Raw genomic sequence first — 16700 nt, 5'->3', positions numbered from 1 at the left:
TAAGCCGAGTAGCTTTCTAGTCGCCCTCGGACTAGGAACTGGTGGCCATGGATGACCAATGAGACATGGTTTGGTCAAGGAAGAACTAACGCAGTGGCTTCCAGGAACTCTGGTGATAGGGCGTTTCGTTGATCGCCGCCTCCATTCCATGGACTGCCCCGATCATTTCACTACGGTACTGGATGACTAGGACTTGCTCACCCGGTGGACCACACAGATCACCTCACTTCCAGCTGATGGGTCTCAGCTCAAGAGCCGAAGCTTTTCACAGCTGTGAGCTACCTCGAGAGCTTTCTCGTCGTGGTGAGCCCTGCTTCTCAATCGGCCTCTTGTAGCTATCTGAATGGAGAGCTCGAAATTTTTTCGACAAGCTTGCTTTGCTCGAGCTCACATCTGAAAGAGCTAGGCAACTGCTGCATCTCTCGGACGCGACACCCCATCATCTCTTGAGTGTCTTATTGTCAATCTTCTTTACAACACCCGAGACCAACACTCTTCCCACCGCGACGACACTCTCGAAGCTGGCTTTCCTCACGCTTCGCATGTGGATCGCGCAATCATGAATCACGGCGTGCCCGTGCGCGTTCGACGAACGCTCATGAAGCTGTCGCAACGATTCTTACCCGTCTACATCTTCGTCTGCGGTCTGGTCATTTTACTCATCTCTCAAGTCACCTTTCGCGGACCGCAGCATGCAAACGCTGCAGAACTAGTCAGACGCGATGCGACGCCGGTGGTGACGTCGACGAAGCCAGGAGGATTTCCTCAGAAGATCTGGCAGTCTTGGAAAGTGGACGCATTGGACCTGGAAGGCAGAGATCTGTTCTGCGCGCGGTCTTGGATGGCCAAAAACCCCAACTATCGTTACGAGGTATTGACAGATAGCAACGACATCCAGTACCTCGAGACACACTTTGGACCGGGAGGACTCAATCGACCCGACATCATTGACGTATATCGATTATTAACGGCTAAGATCATTAAGGCCGACCTGTTGCGGTATCTGATCATGTACGTGGAAGGAGGCGTCTATGTTGACATTGATGTGGAGGCTCTCAAACCACTCGACAGATTTATTCCCGACAGCGACCAGTTCAAAGAGGACGACATCGATATGATTATCGGGGTTGAGATTGATCAACCCAAGTTCATCAAACACCCAATCCTGGGCTCGAAATGCAAATCGTTCTGCCAGTGGACATTTATTTGCAAGCCGAGACTGCCTGTCATGCTCCGCCTGGTTGAAAACATCATTGAATGGCTCCAAGACCTCTCTCAAAAGCAAGGAGTGAGCATTTCCGATCTGTCCCTTGGCTTCGACGATGTGATCAGTGGTACTGGACCCTCGGCCTTCACCGACGCAATTCTGGAGGAGATGTCGAGGCGTGAAAGCAGAAATATCACTTGGGATGTCTTCCACAATATCGACGAAGCGCGTCTCGTGGGCGGAGTGCTCGTGCTTACGGTCGAAGCATTCGCCGCAGGACAGGGACATTCGGATTCAGGCGACCACAATTCGAGACATGCATTGGTCAAGCACCACTACCATGCATCTGGATGGCCTACGGTGCACCAGAGATACAAACACCCGATGTATGACGAAGTGGAGTTGTGCAACTGGGATGTTGATTGTGTCCAGCTCTGGGATTTCAGCACCGCTTTGTTTGATTCTCTGCCACCCGAAGAGCAGGCACGACAGCTTGCAGAGAAGATGGGACAGGGCAGTGGTGCCGATAATGCAGCTCCAGCGCCTGCGCCTGTCCTGGATCTCCCTCCTCCCCCTCCGCCAGAGGAGTTGAATGTTCAATTTGTGCGTCGTTGGGAGCCGGCGCCCACGATCGTCGTTGCCACCGCCGTCAGTGCCGTCAATGCCATCCTCAGTCCCTCGATACAGGTGAATGCCGCACCGGTCAGCATTGTCCAGCGAATTGGCCCCGTCTCAGTAGAGCCGGTGACGACGCACGGGAATGTGCAGGCCAGTATGGCGACCGTCTATGTGAAGGCAACAGCGATACCCAACTAGGTTGATGAACACGAGCACAAGTACTGACCTTGGGGTGGCCGGGCTACAACTGAGGATTTGTTTCGGTCGGAGTAATGATTGCATGAATTTGGCAGGTTTACTGATATCGCCGCGGCGGCATCCACACGATCCTTGAGTTGCCTGTAAATACGGGGAATCTATGCGAAGAAGACTCAGATATAATTCCAATTACACATTAGAAAAGACATTTCGAAGCTCGTTCCCTAGTAATCATATGTCCGTTCAGAAAGGGATCTGAATGAGGAGAGCTATGTGTGTGCTTTGCGTTGGCGGATCCGTGAGGCAGGATTGGCCATTTGCGGAGTTCGAGTGAACAATTGACCATCCAGCATTGCTTTGTTGTGCTTTGCTGTGCTGTACCTGCAGGAGGAGAGCACGCGCATCGTACCAGCAAGGTGGGAGAGTACCTGATGCTCCATCCAACATGCCACATGCCACAAAATCTGCCAGCTCGAATCCATCGCTCTTCGGCGACTGGAAGACCGGCTTCGGCCCGCGAGTGTCACAGAGCGTGTGGCTGAGGGTATCCCTGCTCGACCATCGTGATCCCTCGACGACAGAAGCTCCTACTCGGACGATCCCGGACTGGACAGTACTGGACAACCAGCTCGTTGAATCTGTGCCTGCCAAGCTGACTGGGATCCGCGAGGTTCATCATGCGTCCAGGTTGCATTTTCCCCCCAAGACAACCGGGTGCGAGTGAACATCCGAGCCGACCACAGTCGAACGAGAGGTGGCGATATTTTTGGCATGATAGATGGGGTGTCGATATGGACAAGGACCGGGACTGGAGAGGCCAACGAGAGCAAGGGCAAGGGCAGGAGCAAACTCGTCAATCACCGCTTGTAAGCGAGCGATACGGAGCTCGCGTGAGGGGCGGGCGAGGGAATGAGGCAATAGACGCAGCTCGTCACAAGCTCTCTCCCTCTAGAATTCATCAGTATGGAGGCATAGGTATAGGCAGGGTCCCAGACTCACATCACTAGTTGTTCTTGGCCCATGGCGACAGTACGGCGGCGGGACTGGGTGGGGATGTGTCGTTGGGATGCAGTACAAGGATCATTGGGGGAGGAGAGAAGCAATGCGATGGCTGGTGGGGGGTAAGATAAGATAGAAATCGAATGGATGCATCGATGTTCAACCACTCTCGCCTACCTAGTACCCAGGTGGGTATACGGGGCAGGGTAGTAAAATACCACTATGTAATTTACATGAGACAGGACAAGACGCCAGTACGAATACTTCGTACCAGGTAAGGTAGTTGCTCTGCCCATCCGCCCTCCACTGCAGAGCCCGCACAGTCCGTCGTAGCTCCACGCCCGTCTTGTAGCTTTTAGTCATGAAGAAAATGATGTGCAGTGGGTGAGCAGTTGTAGTGTTCGTGTGTAATTACCACGTAATTGACCCGTAAAATGACAAGAGGCCCACACTAGTAGATGTCGCCAATGTTCGGTCTCCTAGCCGTCGTAATACGTGGTACTGTATTGACAAAAAAATGCCACCTCCGTCATGGACTCGCACTGAAAATACACACAGAGAGACCCGCGCCCATTCTTGGGAGCCTCTGTAGGTCGACATTCGACTCACACTAATTCATCCTCGCCTCTTGGACGCACAGCCCTGCTCTGGGCATCACCTTCTGGTCCCAGATTGCCAGGATCAAGACTCCAGACAGGTTGTTCTCCATCGCGGCACGCCGACCCAACTTGACTGCCAAACGCCAAACGCCCAAACCGAAGAATCGCCACAGTCGAAACCCCTCTACCCACTCAAGAAGAGAGCTGGAGCTCGTGGCACACACACACCCCTCAGTCTAATGGCCCGGACAGCCGCAGCAAGAATGTCTCGGGGAAGAGCAGATGGGTCGTAGAGCGGAGGAAAAAAATTGCATAGATAGCATGCAGAAGATGCCAGGTCGTACACGATAGCATCTTTTCCTCTGGGACCTTGTTGCGTCGAAGAGATGTCGACTTCATCACAGTCATCCCAGTCCCTCCCGCCCGTGAGACTGCCTGAGCCATGGAAAACCAGCTACGAAATCCAGCAGACTGTGTCCCCGGACTTTCACGGCGATCCAACCTTCAAGCTCGTGTTGTCAGAAACACAGCTCCCCGACTCCCAGCCACCGCCGGAGCCTCTTCATCATGATGGCCTCACGTACTCAGATACCTTCGTCGTGCGGTCTGGGTCAGAGCCAACGGAGGCAGGTGACAACTCTCCTTGGGCGCGATTTCACGCCAGCGCCATCTCGTATGTCTCGTGGACAACACGTGCACAACCACCGACCGTGGGTCAGATCTGGCTGTTGATCCACGCCCTGCTTACTCAACACCCTGATCACGAGAGGTTCCGGCTCCAGCTCACGGGGAACGGCCACGCACAGCTCTCGCAAGAGCTATTGGCGACCGGGATTGCCACACCAAGTCCTAAGCCCTCAAGGCCTGGCCATGAGCACCCGACCACGCCGTCGACCGGCACCGTCACCGTCGCCGTCACGACGACGCAAGTCTCAGTCTCCCGATCTGCATTCTGGCAGGGCGCCGCGTCGCCCTTTGGCACCCGGCCGGTCTGGGTATCGCACCCAGCGCTGTACTCGCAATTCTCCAAGCCGGTCACATCAGCCTACCCAGCCTTCCCGCTCGAACACACCGTCACCTTCACCCTGGACCCGCGGCCCGTCCACGCACAGCATCCCATCCGGCCGCCCAAGCCTACCCGCGGCGCCGTGATCTACAGCCGCTACGTGCCGGACCTGGACGAGTTCTTCGCCATGGACCACCTGGACTGGCGCGACGACGCGCACCTGGCGCTCTTCCACAAGTGGCAGAACGACCCGCGCGTGTCGCAGGGCTGGAACGAGACGGGCACGCTCGAGCAACACCGCGAATACCTGCGCAAGATGGACGAGGATCCGCATCAGATGGCCGTCTTGGCGCGCTTCAACGACGTCTACTTTGCGTATTTTGAGATCTACTGGGCAAAGGTACGGCTCTCATCCCTCACGCTCCCCCCCTTTTTAGCCATGCACAAAACGGGATGTCGTCGGAGAGACATCAGAAGAAGAAGTTGACCAACTGACAACGCCCACCGCGGTTTCCAGGAAGATCATATGGGCGTCTACATCTCCCCGGCGCCTGGCGACTTTGACCGCGGCCGCCACTCGCTGGTCGGCGACGTGCAGTACCGCGGACCCCACCGCGCCTCGGTCTGGTGGACCAGCCTCATCCACTACCTGTTCCTGGACGACCCGCGCACCGTGACCATCGTCGGCGAGCCCAAGTTCACCAACGCCAACGTGCTCCGGTACGACATGGCCAACGGCTTCCACCTGCACAAACTAGCGGATCTGCCGCACAAGAGGTCCGCCATCGTCAGGTGCGAGAGGGTGCGCTTCTTCCAGGTGGCCGACTTTGCCTCGACTGGTGCCGGGTCCAATGCGATCGCTGGGGCGAGGGGTGAGAAGGGCACGTCGAGTGCGGGGGTCAAGGGAGCCTCTCCCAGTACTAAGAAGGCAAAGTTGTGAATAATAAATACTTAGTAATTCTGTATGTTCAGAGAGGGATGTATTGTCCAGAAAACAAGGACGGTAAACGAATGCTCAGTCAAGAGGCAGCCGTTGAATCCGCACGGCATCAGATTGGAGATTCTTCCAATGTTACTTACCTCTACCAACATCACCCGCTATGCAAGATGTTTTTACTGCTACAAGATGTCTTTTCTACTGCGTTGTGAGTAGCCACGGCTCAGGAACAGGCCAGTCACGCACTACCCTCCAACCAACTCGCTCTTCATCGACGACAATTCATCCGGATTCGCGGGGTCCCACGCGACCAATGCTCCGAGTCGGAGCAGATCAAGCGGCCGAATTTTCCCCCAGCCATCCTGGTCCTTTGACGGGGACGGGATGGCAAGTTTGTTCGACATGAGGCATTTTTGAGGGGAGCATCTCGACCTCAGTCGCAGTAGCTGTATTGTATGGGCCAGTGTCATTTGGACCGTGGGTGAGTCCGCGGTCCATACCCTCGTCCGTTTTCCTTTGGTGATTGGCGAGCGGCGGGTAGCGGTTCTAGAGATCGGGAGACAACTAGAATGAGGCAAACAGAGAATGAAAGTAAATGTAGTACGACGTGAAAATGTGACAGGGATCCGGGACCCGGTGTACTGAGATATGCATGAGATACAGTACGCGACGGTACGAGTATTTCTTTAGACCCTCCGGTGGGTCTCGCTCGGGTTGAGAGGCGTGAGGAGAAGCACAAATGCATAGTGGAGAGTTTGATGCATGGCTCGGCAGACATGCGAGGGGGAGGGGAGAAAAAAAAGCAGCATACCAAGATTTCAAGACTCCAAGGCTTTTCAACCATCCAAGAATACAAGAACCGCCGGCCAAAGCGTCCTGTGTGGATGGTGTGGATATCTCAGGACATCACGACCATATTCACTGCCACCCTCCGTTATCGCTCGAGAGGCCGAGAGAGAGAGGGGCAGAGAGACATGCCACACGCTCGTGAAGCGCTTGTAGATTCTCAACGAACTCGCAAACGTCTTTGGCTTCGGAGCGATTTCCTAAGACAGATCAGTCTCTCCGCGCATCCCACGCGCAAGCGATCGTTCTCCGATACGCAGGTTCTGTAAAGACGCGCCATTTTTCACGAGAGCGGGAGCTTCAGTACCATGCAGACCCAGGCACATGATTGGCATCGTTCGTCCATTCGCTCGTCGGGTGGAGTTCGAGTAAAGGTTTTGTGACTTTGGGGTTCATGGGAACCAAGTCCTTACCGTCATGCTAATGCGCATTGTGCCTTGCTTTGTTTCACGGCGGGGGCCAAGAGCATAACAGATACCAAAAAAAAATTCGATCGATCGATCGACCAAGGAGAATCGCTTCTGTTCCGGCTGCCCATGTGATCAAGGAAATGAATCCCTGGGGCTAAATAAAACTCCAAGCAACAGACCGTATCGACGTAGTGTGCGAGCACGACGGGAACCCAAGAGGTCGGCAGCGATGATTGAGGTCTTTATCGAGCGGCATGTGTTGCCCAACTTTCCCAAGGGTGAAATCCTCGTCGACAAGGTCGGGTCGTTCGGGTCGTTGAATGGAGATGCCGCTGCCGTATCGGTGCCGTGGGCGAATGCGCAATCTTTCGACATCCCCGGCCTGGCATCGAAGTCGACAGACCAGCAACTTAATCTGCTATTGCTCGCGTTCGCTTTGGTCCTTCATAGAGGGAGTATCAACGATGAAGGGGATTCGTTCTCCTGGGGCCTCTTCGAGCCCTCGTACGCCGCACCCTCGCTATCGATACTTTCTGAAACGACCAAACTCAGTGACATCCTCGAAGATGAGTTGGAAAGTGTCGCAAAGATCCTAAAAAGATTGTCAAATGTCCGCAAAAGATTCGAAAATTATCCACCTGCATCCAGGTCCATTCTGTCCATGGAGGCGGAGGGTAGACCCGTATACAGAGACCGATCGGTGAGTTTTGAGTTCGCGGCTTTCCTGGGGTATGTGCTGACAAGTTCATCTTGTGTAGGCGCCCCTTTTCCGTGTAGACACCTGGGTCCATGAACACCGTCTCTTTGTTTGGCCGTCCCATGAAGCCTACCTGTCAGGAACGGACATGGCCAAATTTCAGATCGCCGCATTCGTGGACATGCTGGACACCATCTCTTCGAACCAGGAGCAGACGGTGGGCGCAGCCTTGCAGATGGGCAAGCGTGAGCTGGCCTTGCTGTGGGGATGGAACAAGACAGTTCCGCCCGTCATCAACCGTTGTATGCATGATATCATTGCAGAGAAGATGATCGAGCACCCAAACAAACCGGCCGTGCGCTCGTGGGATGGCGAAGCAACATACGGTCAACTCGATCGACTTTCGGCTTTCCTCGCCGCACGACTGTCTGCGCTGGGCGTCAAACCGGGATCGGTGGTGATTCTGTGCTTTGAAAAGTCCATGTGGACCAGTGTCGCCCTGCTCGCCGTCATGAGAGCTGGAGGGGCATTCGTACTCACCGATCCATCCCAGCCCGAGGCACGCCTGGCAACCATAGCAGCCGAAGTCGAGGCTAGGGTGGTGATCACCTCTCGACAACAGGCTGGACTCGGAGGTCGAATCGCACCAAATGCCGAAGTCGTGGTTGCTGATGAAGAGCTTTGGAAGTCAAGTCTATATGTCCCACAATACACCCCGATCGCTGTACCGCCGGCGTCACTCCTGTACATCATCTTCACCTCCGGGAGTACAGGGAAGCCAAAGGCCATTCCCATATCCCATCAGAACTTCACATCCGGAGCGATTCCCAGAGGAGACGCCGTGGGATATAGGGCGCATTCTCGAGTGCTCGATTTCCCATCGTATGCATTCGACGTGAGTATTGACTGCATGCTGTGCACGCTTTGCGCGGGTGGTTGCATCTGTGTGCCTTCTGAAGAGCAGCGAGTCAACGATCTCAGCGGCGTCATCAAGTCCTTGGACGTAAACATGGCGCACATGACTCCCTCAGTGGCAAGACTGTTGTCCCGAGATGCAATGGCATCGTTGGAAGTTCTAGGCCTGGGTGGAGAGTCGCTGTCCTCTTCGGATGCTGCCATCTGGAGTCAGATCACCAAGCTCATCATTGCCTATGGCCCGTCGGAATGCACTGTTGGGTGCACCATCAACAACACCGTCCACACGGACCGGCTTTGTACCAGTATTGGGAAGGGGGTGGGAGGTGTTACGTGGCTCGTCGACCCGAATGATCACAACCTGCTCACTCCAGTAGGCGGCATCGGCGAGTTGCTGATTGAAGGTGCTATCGTTGGTGCTGGCTACCTCAATGAACCAGAGAAGACTGCCGAAGTCTTCATCCAAGATCCAACCTGGTTACTGGCCGGTTCGAAAGAAGCTCCAGGAAGACACGGCCGGTTTTATAAAACGGGAGACCTTGTCAAGTATGACCCCGACGGTTCTGGAGCGATTGTCTTCGTGGGCAGGAAAGACAGGCAGGTCAAACTACGAGGCCAAAGAGTGGAATTGACCGAGATCGAACATCACCTGTTAACCAAACTGGAAGAGGGCACTCAGGTCGCTGCAGAGGTCATCACCCCAGGGAGCAAAGACCGTGAGCCAACGCTCGTGGCCTTCATCTCGGAAATGAAGGACAACCAAGTTCCAGTCAATGGCGGTGTGGCATTTTCAGCAGAGCTCCGGAGATCGCTCGGAGACATCGACCAATATCTGGCAGAGGTTCTTCCCAGCTACATGGTGCCAACAGCGTATATCCCCTTAGCGGCCATGCCGCTGCTCGTCTCCTGCAAGGTCGACCGCAAACGAATCCAGGAAATCGGGCTCTCAATCACGCCGCAACAGCTGGCTGCGCTTCGAGCCAAAGTCACAGACAACCACGAACCCCAGACGGAGAGGGAGGTCGTGCTGCAGAGAATATGGGCACAATTGCTTGGAGAAGGCCTTGAAATCGGAACAAGCGATAGCTTCTTCAGGCTGGGCGGAGATTCCTTGAAGGCGATGAAACTGGTGGCTGCTGCTCAAGCGGAAGGTCTGTGGCTCACGGTGGCAGATATATTTGCTCATCCAACGCTTGCAAGTATGGCTTCAAGTGCGGGATCTGTTAACCATGAAGTCAAAGCTGAAATTGCTCCGTTTTCACTGCTCGGGACCGAGTGGGGAATTCAAAACGCTCGCCTCGAGGTCGCCAATCTCTGTCAGCTAGCTCCATCCGACATTGAAGACGTGTATCCCTGTACGTCCCTGCAAGAAGGGCTGATGGCTCTGTCTGCAAAGAACGAGGATGCTTATGTCGCACAACGAGTGCTCGATCTTCCCAGTCTCATCATCGCTGAACAATTGAAAGCTGCATTCGACACAGTGGCTGGATCCTCCCCGATATTAAGAACGCGGATCGTGCAAGTACCCGGCCGTGGGCTGATGCAGGTCGTGGTGGGAGGAGAGCTTCAGTGGAGCAGAAGCCGCCATCTGGACGAATACCTGGCTCGCGATCGAGAGGAGTCGATGGGTCTGGGGGACAAGCTGGCCAGATTTGCCATCGTCAGCAACGGTGACCAGGGAAGGGCACATTTGGTGTTGACGATACACCATGCTCTGTACGATGGGTGGTCGATGCCGCTGATTGTTCACCGAGTGAACGAAGTGTTCCAGGGCCGCGAGGCCGTGCCCCCGACTCCGTTTGTCAGCTTTATCAATTATCTCCAGTCCATGAATTGGGACGATTCTGCCACATTCTGGAGGGAGCAGCTTGCAGGCGCGGTAGGCAGACACTTTCCCATCATGCCTTATACGGGCTACCAGCCGCACGCAGGCTCTCTGTTGGAACATTATACCAAGCTTCCCAAAAGTAACAGTTCGAGTACGACTCTCGCTGTTGCTATCAGAGCAGCGTGGGTCCTGGTTGCCGCTCGATATGCGTCCTGCGACGACCCAGTCTTCGGAGAGACTCTTACTGGACGCAATTCACCAGTCACCGGTATTGGCGAAATTGAAGGACCGCTTATTACAACGGTGCCGATGCGAGTTCATGTGGACTGGCAGGCTACTGTCTCTGAATATGTGCAAGCCATCCATGAGCAGATAACAATGCGTATCCCTCACGAGCATATGGGTCTCCAACACATCAGAAAGGTCAGTCCAGATGCGCTCACAGCTTGTGAGCTTAAGACAGGGATTGTGTTGCATCCCAAAGCAGAGGACGTTCAGATCGACCTTGACCAGAGTCCCGCGTACGGGTTCGTACCTGTCGATGATCTTGAAGCAGCACGCGAGGCATTGAAGTTCAATTCTTACGCGCTGATGTTGGTCTGTTCACTGGACTCCAGCGGCTTCTTGACCATGGCCAGCTTTGACTCAAAAACTGTCGATCTGTCTCAGATGCAGCAAATCTTGAGCGAGTTTGGGCACACCGTCCAAGAACTCTGCGAAGGGAGGGAGCGACCATTATCGAGTCTCGCAATCTTCCAATCACGAAAACGACAAGACCAAATCCCAATCACTGGTTTGGCCCTCCATGAGGTAGCCAAATCCGAATTTTCTGAATTAATAAAAGCTCCAGAAGCAGTGAAAGGGCTGTGGATCGTGGACACAAAGTCTCCTTCTCGCCTCTTGCCAACAGGTGCCGTGGGAGAAGTATTAATTGAAACTTCGTCGCAGCTGTCGGCTCCTGCCATCGCATCGCCAGCTTGGTTCGCTGAAGCAAATGCCGGGGATTCACATGGGCAGACCTGCCTCTACAGCACCGGACTGCTCGCAAAGTCTCAGAGTGACGGATCTCTCGTCTTTCTAGGGAAGAAAGACAGCACACATGAGTCTCTCCCGCCGACACAAACCGACGCCAACGCTGTTGGAAAGCAAGAACCTCGATTGACGCCACGGCTCGATCAGTTGCGTGGCCTGTGGAGCAGGATCCTTGGTGTTCCAGAGGCTGAAATTACCTCCAACAGCAGCTTCTTTGCGCTCGGCGGTGACTCGATCGGGGTCATGAAACTGGTTTCTGAGGCACGGATGGAGTGTCTCGAGCTGAAGGTGGCAGATGTATTTGACCATCGCCACCTAGACGAAATGGCCGAGATCATGAAGGTGATCCATTCGACCACAAAGGCTGACATACTCGACTCGGCGCCCTTCTCAGCATTGGAAGTCGAAAATCCAGAGGCCTTCGTCTCCAACATGGTGAAGCCACTGCTCGCTCGACAGGACTGGGAGATTACGGATGTCCTACCAGCTAGACCTCTCCAAGAAATTGCGGTAGGAGGCACCATCAAACTGCCACGCTATTCGGCGCGGTACGAGCTCCTCTACTTTCAGAGCGCGGTCAATCGTGGTCGCTTGTTCAAAGCCGCCCAGGATCTGGTGGCCCGTAACGAGATCTTGAGGACCGTGTTTGTCCGACTTCATGGAGAGTACTGTGCCGTGGTGCTCAAGAGTCTCCAAGTGGAAATCGTCGAGCACGAGATCAACGGTGACGTGGAAGAATTTTCGCGGAAGCTGTGCGATCTTGATATCCAAGTGAAAATGCCGTTGGGCGGAGCCTTTGTCAAATTTTTCTTCGTTCAGTCGGAAAATGGCAAAGGTGCCTTGATTCTGAAGATCTCACACGCTCAGTATGATGAGATTTGCCTGCCGAACTTGCTGCATCAACTGGCGGCACTGTATGAAGAGAGGGTGGTTCAGGAGACCGTGCCCTTCTCGTCATACGTGTATCACGTTATCAAAGAAAATGTTCCCCAGGGCATTCAGTATTGGCGTGAGTTGCTCAAAGGATCTTCAATGACCACACTGCGGCCGGAGTTGCCTCGTCGTTCCGATAAGATTACTTCGCTCACGAAAGCTGTGGATATCTCCAGCCGCAACAAGGAGACGACCATCGCCACACTCCCTGTGGCCGCATGGGCGCTCACTCTAGCTCGTCGACTGGCGATCCGTGACATCACGTTCGGCGAAGTCGTTAGCGGTCGCAACATAGGCTTCCCCAACTGCGACATGGTCGTGGGCCCGACGTGGCAGTATGTCCCCGTCCGAATCCAGTTCGCCGAGACGTGGACCACGGTAGATTTGCTGCGGTATGTGCAACAGCTCCACATCACGAGCAGTCGGTTCGAAGGTATCGGCTTGAAAGAGATCGTGGAGCACTGCACCGACTGGCCTTCTTCAGTGGACTGGTTCGACTCGGTCGTTCATCAGGATGTCGCACACGTAACCGACCTGTCGTTCTCGTCTACCCCCTGTCGTCTCGAGACCATCTACCCACATCTTGAGCCCTTGAGAGAATGGAAGGTCCAGGCATTCCTGGAGGGCAATACGATGACTTTGGAAATTGTCACATTCGAAGATTGGTGTGAATTTGCGACGGCATTGCTGGACGACCTGGTGGCGAGTATGAATCAGTTGGTCCAAAGTCCAACATCATTGCTGTTTTGAATTGCTTTTGTCCAAGGAATGCTCCATCTTTCGGGATTTGTGGGAATGGCCAATTAGTAAGATCAGAGGAGGAGGTAATTGAAGGGCATGGAGGCGTTGATAAGGGGACAAAACATGACCACACCAAAAACACGGGCCGAAATAATTACTAGGCATCCAATCAATCACCTTATTGCAAAAGACCTAGTGGTTCGATGTCAGTAGCGCGCGCGTGCTTTCGTGTATCATTTTTGTTTGGAGACAGCATCGTTGTGAACCCCTGAATCCTGTTATGAATCTCCAGAGAAATCTCCATGGTGTTGGCGAAGTTTAGCTCGGTCGACACGCGCGGATTCGGTCCACGCGTTCGAGCTTTTCCGGATCCAGAAAAGGCAGCTTGCACCACCGTCATGCCGGCGGCGGCGGTGTTTAAAGGGCAACATTGCATGGCAGGGTGAAGGGGTGTCAGCTTAAGTGATTGATTCGTTGATGACGTCTAAAGCAATGAGCTACTACGTCAGGTAGCCAATGTACGGAGTACATGTGCCAAGACTTGGCCCAATACTAGCTTAAGTAGTACTAGTGCGCTCGCAAGTGTTTGAAGTAAAAGCAGCAAGATGGCATATTTGCCAGTTTGCCGCGATTCCTGGGATGGCCTCACGCCGCTTTCTTCCACTCTGGAAATTCGATGCATCACGCCTGCCACAGCGCCCTACAGCGGAAAGGCTCACGACATTCGAGACGACGTTCTTCTTATGACCTTATGATGCATCTCCCTTCTATCCATTAGTATACAATACCGTCGGCCCCGTCGATGAGATTTACGATAACCTGGTCAAAATACCGCGAGCTGCCTGACCTACTAACTTGCTTCTCTTTATGGCACTTGTAAATGTATTTCGTATATATATGCCCCACCGGAAGAGGCAGCCTCGTCTGCTCATCGAGAGAGTTCATCCACTGGTAGTCGTCTTCTGTATTTAGAGCCTTGCTGACCACAGTCTCGTGCTGCAATGATACTCCGCCCATTTATGTCTACAATTGAGGGCAAAGTAGCTCCCGAGAGTATATTACGGAAGAGCACGATGATATGACTGTAGCAGCTTCACCACCTCCTCATCCCCCCTCCAAACCGCGAACGGGAGCACCGCGTCACCGTTATAATCCTTTGCTTCAAGGTCAGCGCCCTTATCGAGTAGCAGCTTGGCTATCATCTCATGCCCATATGTAGCCGCACATAATAGTGACGTTCGACCGCACTCATCTCTCGACTCTAGGTCAGCGCCCTTATCGAGTAGTAGCCTGGCTACCATCTCATGCCCATTTTTAGCAGCCAATGTCAGCGGTGTCTGGCCATTGTCGTCGGTGGTCTCGATGTTGAGATTGCCCGAAGCAAAGAAGAGTGCCAAAAGTATATCATCGCCATGTTTTGCTATGTAAGTGAGAGGGCCACTTCGTTGTGAGAAAAAGAAGTCGCGTCCAAGGTTGATTCTGTTGCTTCTATCCCGATAATACTGTTCGCACAGATGACGGAACGGAGCCGTTGTGGGGTGAGTATCTGCCTGGACTTCCAGTAACGCGTGCACCGCTTCATTGCTTCCAGTCGCTAAGGCAGCGAAAATGGGTGGCCCGTAGCCTTCGTCTTCCACATCGAAGCAAGACGGGTTAGGTGGGTGAATTCTAATCAGACTGGACAAGTTGCGCTCCGCCAAGATATACAGGAGGCTCACGTTCGGAGTGTATCGGCGTACTTCGTGTTTTTCGAATAGGTTCTCCATTCATACCCATTTGGCAAGCTGGAATGTGCGAACGAAGTCACTCTGGTCGACTCCGCTAGCTTGCGCCTTATCGGTGTGGTATAAGATGTTTCGTACGGCGTAGTCTAGGAATGGAAAGTTGTCGCCCGTAGATTGGCGGAGGAGTACAGCTTCGGGGGTTGATGTCTTCGGAAGTGGACTGCTAATGTTCCCTAGATGGGGAGCCATGTTAATACTGATGTAATTTAGACAGTAACGCTGTAGGCGCTGGTGGCTTTCTCCCTCGAAGTTGCTTTTGTCGCAGAGATCCGGCCATAGATCATACAGACCCTTGTCCTTGATGAGAAAATCTCGCACTGATTCGTGAATGAACTGTACAGTCGGGGTCTCTGACCTAGTAAATTCAGCGAGACCTTTAGAGGCATTAAGGGCGAACCGGTTCATGTCGTCTATGGTGATGTCCTCGCAGTTCCAGGCGGTTAAATACTTAGATTCTGGATCGAGGCCGGCTAACATCGTAAAATAGAACTCTTCTCGACGCAGCGGCTGTCTGGCAAACAGTATCCATTGGAGGCAGAGCAATAGGTCGTTCATGTTGACGGTGTCCTTCGTCAAAATCTCTTTAAAGAGCTTACTGAGTTCAGTAGGGATCTCCTAAAGCTTTTTCTTCACCGCAAAAATACGGCCGCGCCGATATTCTTCGTTTAGAATCGGAACAACTAAAACCGCCCACATGAAAACACCATTTGCCTTTTCTTGTATCTACGCTCTGACTTCCTCGAGAACTTTACCTTTTCCAGCTCGGAGATGACTTTAGACATATTTTTCCAGGTCCTCAGCATGGCCGTCTTGATCTTCCAACGTTAGCTGCCGACCACTCCGAATTTCGATTGTCGGGTAGTGGCGGCTCGCGAAGCAGACATGGAGCTGAGTTCCGTGGTTGATCGCGGTTTAACTGAGTTTTCCGAAAAAGTCAATCATTTCTCGAACCTGCTGCTCGTCACACTCATCGAGGGCGTCGATGAAGCACTTTAATCGTCGGTGCCCGAGGCGTGCGGTGGCTGCGGACAGAAGTTCACACAGCATTTCCACTGTCCACACCGCAGATTGGCTCTAATCCGTAGTATTATCTAAGGTGTCCAGCAACTTCTGTAGGTCCGTCATCTTTGTTAGGAGCTGAAATAACAGAGCTCGGTACATGCCAACCGTCGATTTTTCTTGCTCGTCTCCTCTAGCGTTGAAGAAGAAGGACAGGAGAATCTCATTCTCAGGTCATGCTTTGTCAGCGCGCGCGAGAGCAAACTTCACTTATCTCAGATGGATCAGCCTGCGGTTGACAGGTGCTAGCGCACTAAGTTAACGCGCTAACGCGCGTTAACTAATCAAAAAGTTGGGCTAACTTTTCTACTAAATGAGTCTAAGTACGGATATATAAAAAGGCGGGTTCGTAGCGTTCGTACTATAACATTTAAATTACTATTACTAAAATTAGTGTAATAAGCCGTAATTACTAAAATAGTACTATTCTACTTTTATAGATTATACTTTTATAGATCTAGGGAGACTTAGATCTATAAAAGTAGAATAACGCTATATAAATCCTAATATTATATTACGAGATGTGTGATGGGTTGAACCCAGAAGGAGGCTCGGTTCTGACGAACCAGCGCCAAGACTAACGACAGGACTAACGCCACCTCCTGATTGGCTAAATTTGCCTGTACATTGTACAGGCAAAAGGGCAGCTTCCTGATTGGACGAGGCACGTACCGTGCAAGGGATACCGAATCCTGGCAAGCTGAGACACCGTACGCAAGGGAAGGTAAGGAAGAGAGACAAAAGGCAAGGGAAACGTAAGGCGTGTACGAAAGAGGAAGGACAAGGGAGAAAGGGGAAGACATTGAGTATCCCTTGCGGAGGAGCGTACGATATAAGGAGAGAAGGAGGGGACATTATTCCTCCTTCTCTCTCCTCAGATTTATCCTCCTT

General features: G+C 53.1%; 5 protein-coding genes across 5 annotated transcripts; 4 read left to right on the top strand and 1 right to left on the bottom strand.

The window, feature by feature from the left end:
* Positions 1–559: 559 nt before the first annotated feature.
* Positions 560–2023, top strand: AYO21_10693 (hypothetical protein; the record flags this gene model as incomplete). The annotated part of the gene is made up of 1 exon (XM_022660603.1): positions 560–2023. The coding sequence occupies one exon, from the start codon at positions 560–562 to the stop codon at positions 2021–2023; it is 1464 nt and encodes a 487-aa protein (XP_022507078.1).
* Positions 2024–2468: 445 nt separating this feature from the next.
* Positions 2469–2893, top strand: AYO21_10692 (hypothetical protein; the record flags this gene model as incomplete). Its single annotated transcript, XM_022660602.1, has 2 exons — positions 2469–2710; positions 2767–2893. 2 exons carry the CDS (start codon positions 2469–2471, stop codon positions 2891–2893), a joined length of 369 nt encoding a protein of 122 aa, XP_022507077.1.
* Positions 2894–4007: 1114 nt separating this feature from the next.
* Positions 4008–5567, top strand: AYO21_10691 (hypothetical protein; the record flags this gene model as incomplete). Its single annotated transcript, XM_022660601.1, has 2 exons — positions 4008–5027; positions 5145–5567. 2 exons carry the CDS (start codon positions 4008–4010, stop codon positions 5565–5567), a joined length of 1443 nt encoding a protein of 480 aa, XP_022507076.1.
* A 1482-nt stretch (positions 5568–7049) lies between these two features.
* AYO21_10690 (hypothetical protein) lies at positions 7050–12975 on the top strand (the record flags this gene model as incomplete). Its single annotated transcript, XM_022660600.1, has 2 exons — positions 7050–7520; positions 7579–12975. The coding sequence occupies 2 exons, from the start codon at positions 7050–7052 to the stop codon at positions 12973–12975; spliced, it is 5868 nt and encodes a 1955-aa protein (XP_022507075.1).
* A 1757-nt stretch (positions 12976–14732) lies between these two features.
* On the bottom strand, positions 14733–15532 carry AYO21_10689 (hypothetical protein; the record flags this gene model as incomplete). The annotated part of the gene is made up of 2 exons (XM_022660599.1): positions 14733–15365; positions 15503–15532. The coding sequence occupies 2 exons, from the start codon at positions 15530–15532 to the stop codon at positions 14733–14735; spliced, it is 663 nt and encodes a 220-aa protein (XP_022507074.1).
* Positions 15533–16700: the final 1168 nt, after the last annotated feature.

The sequence above is a fragment of the Fonsecaea monophora genome (assembly GCF_001642475.1).
Source record: "Fonsecaea monophora strain CBS 269.37 chromosome Unknown Scaff128, whole genome shotgun sequence".
NCBI classification, from domain to species: Eukaryota; Fungi; Ascomycota; class Eurotiomycetes; order Chaetothyriales; family Herpotrichiellaceae; genus Fonsecaea; species Fonsecaea monophora.
The sequence above is the reverse complement of the archived record's forward strand: the minus strand, read 5'-3'. Positions and strand labels throughout refer to the sequence as shown.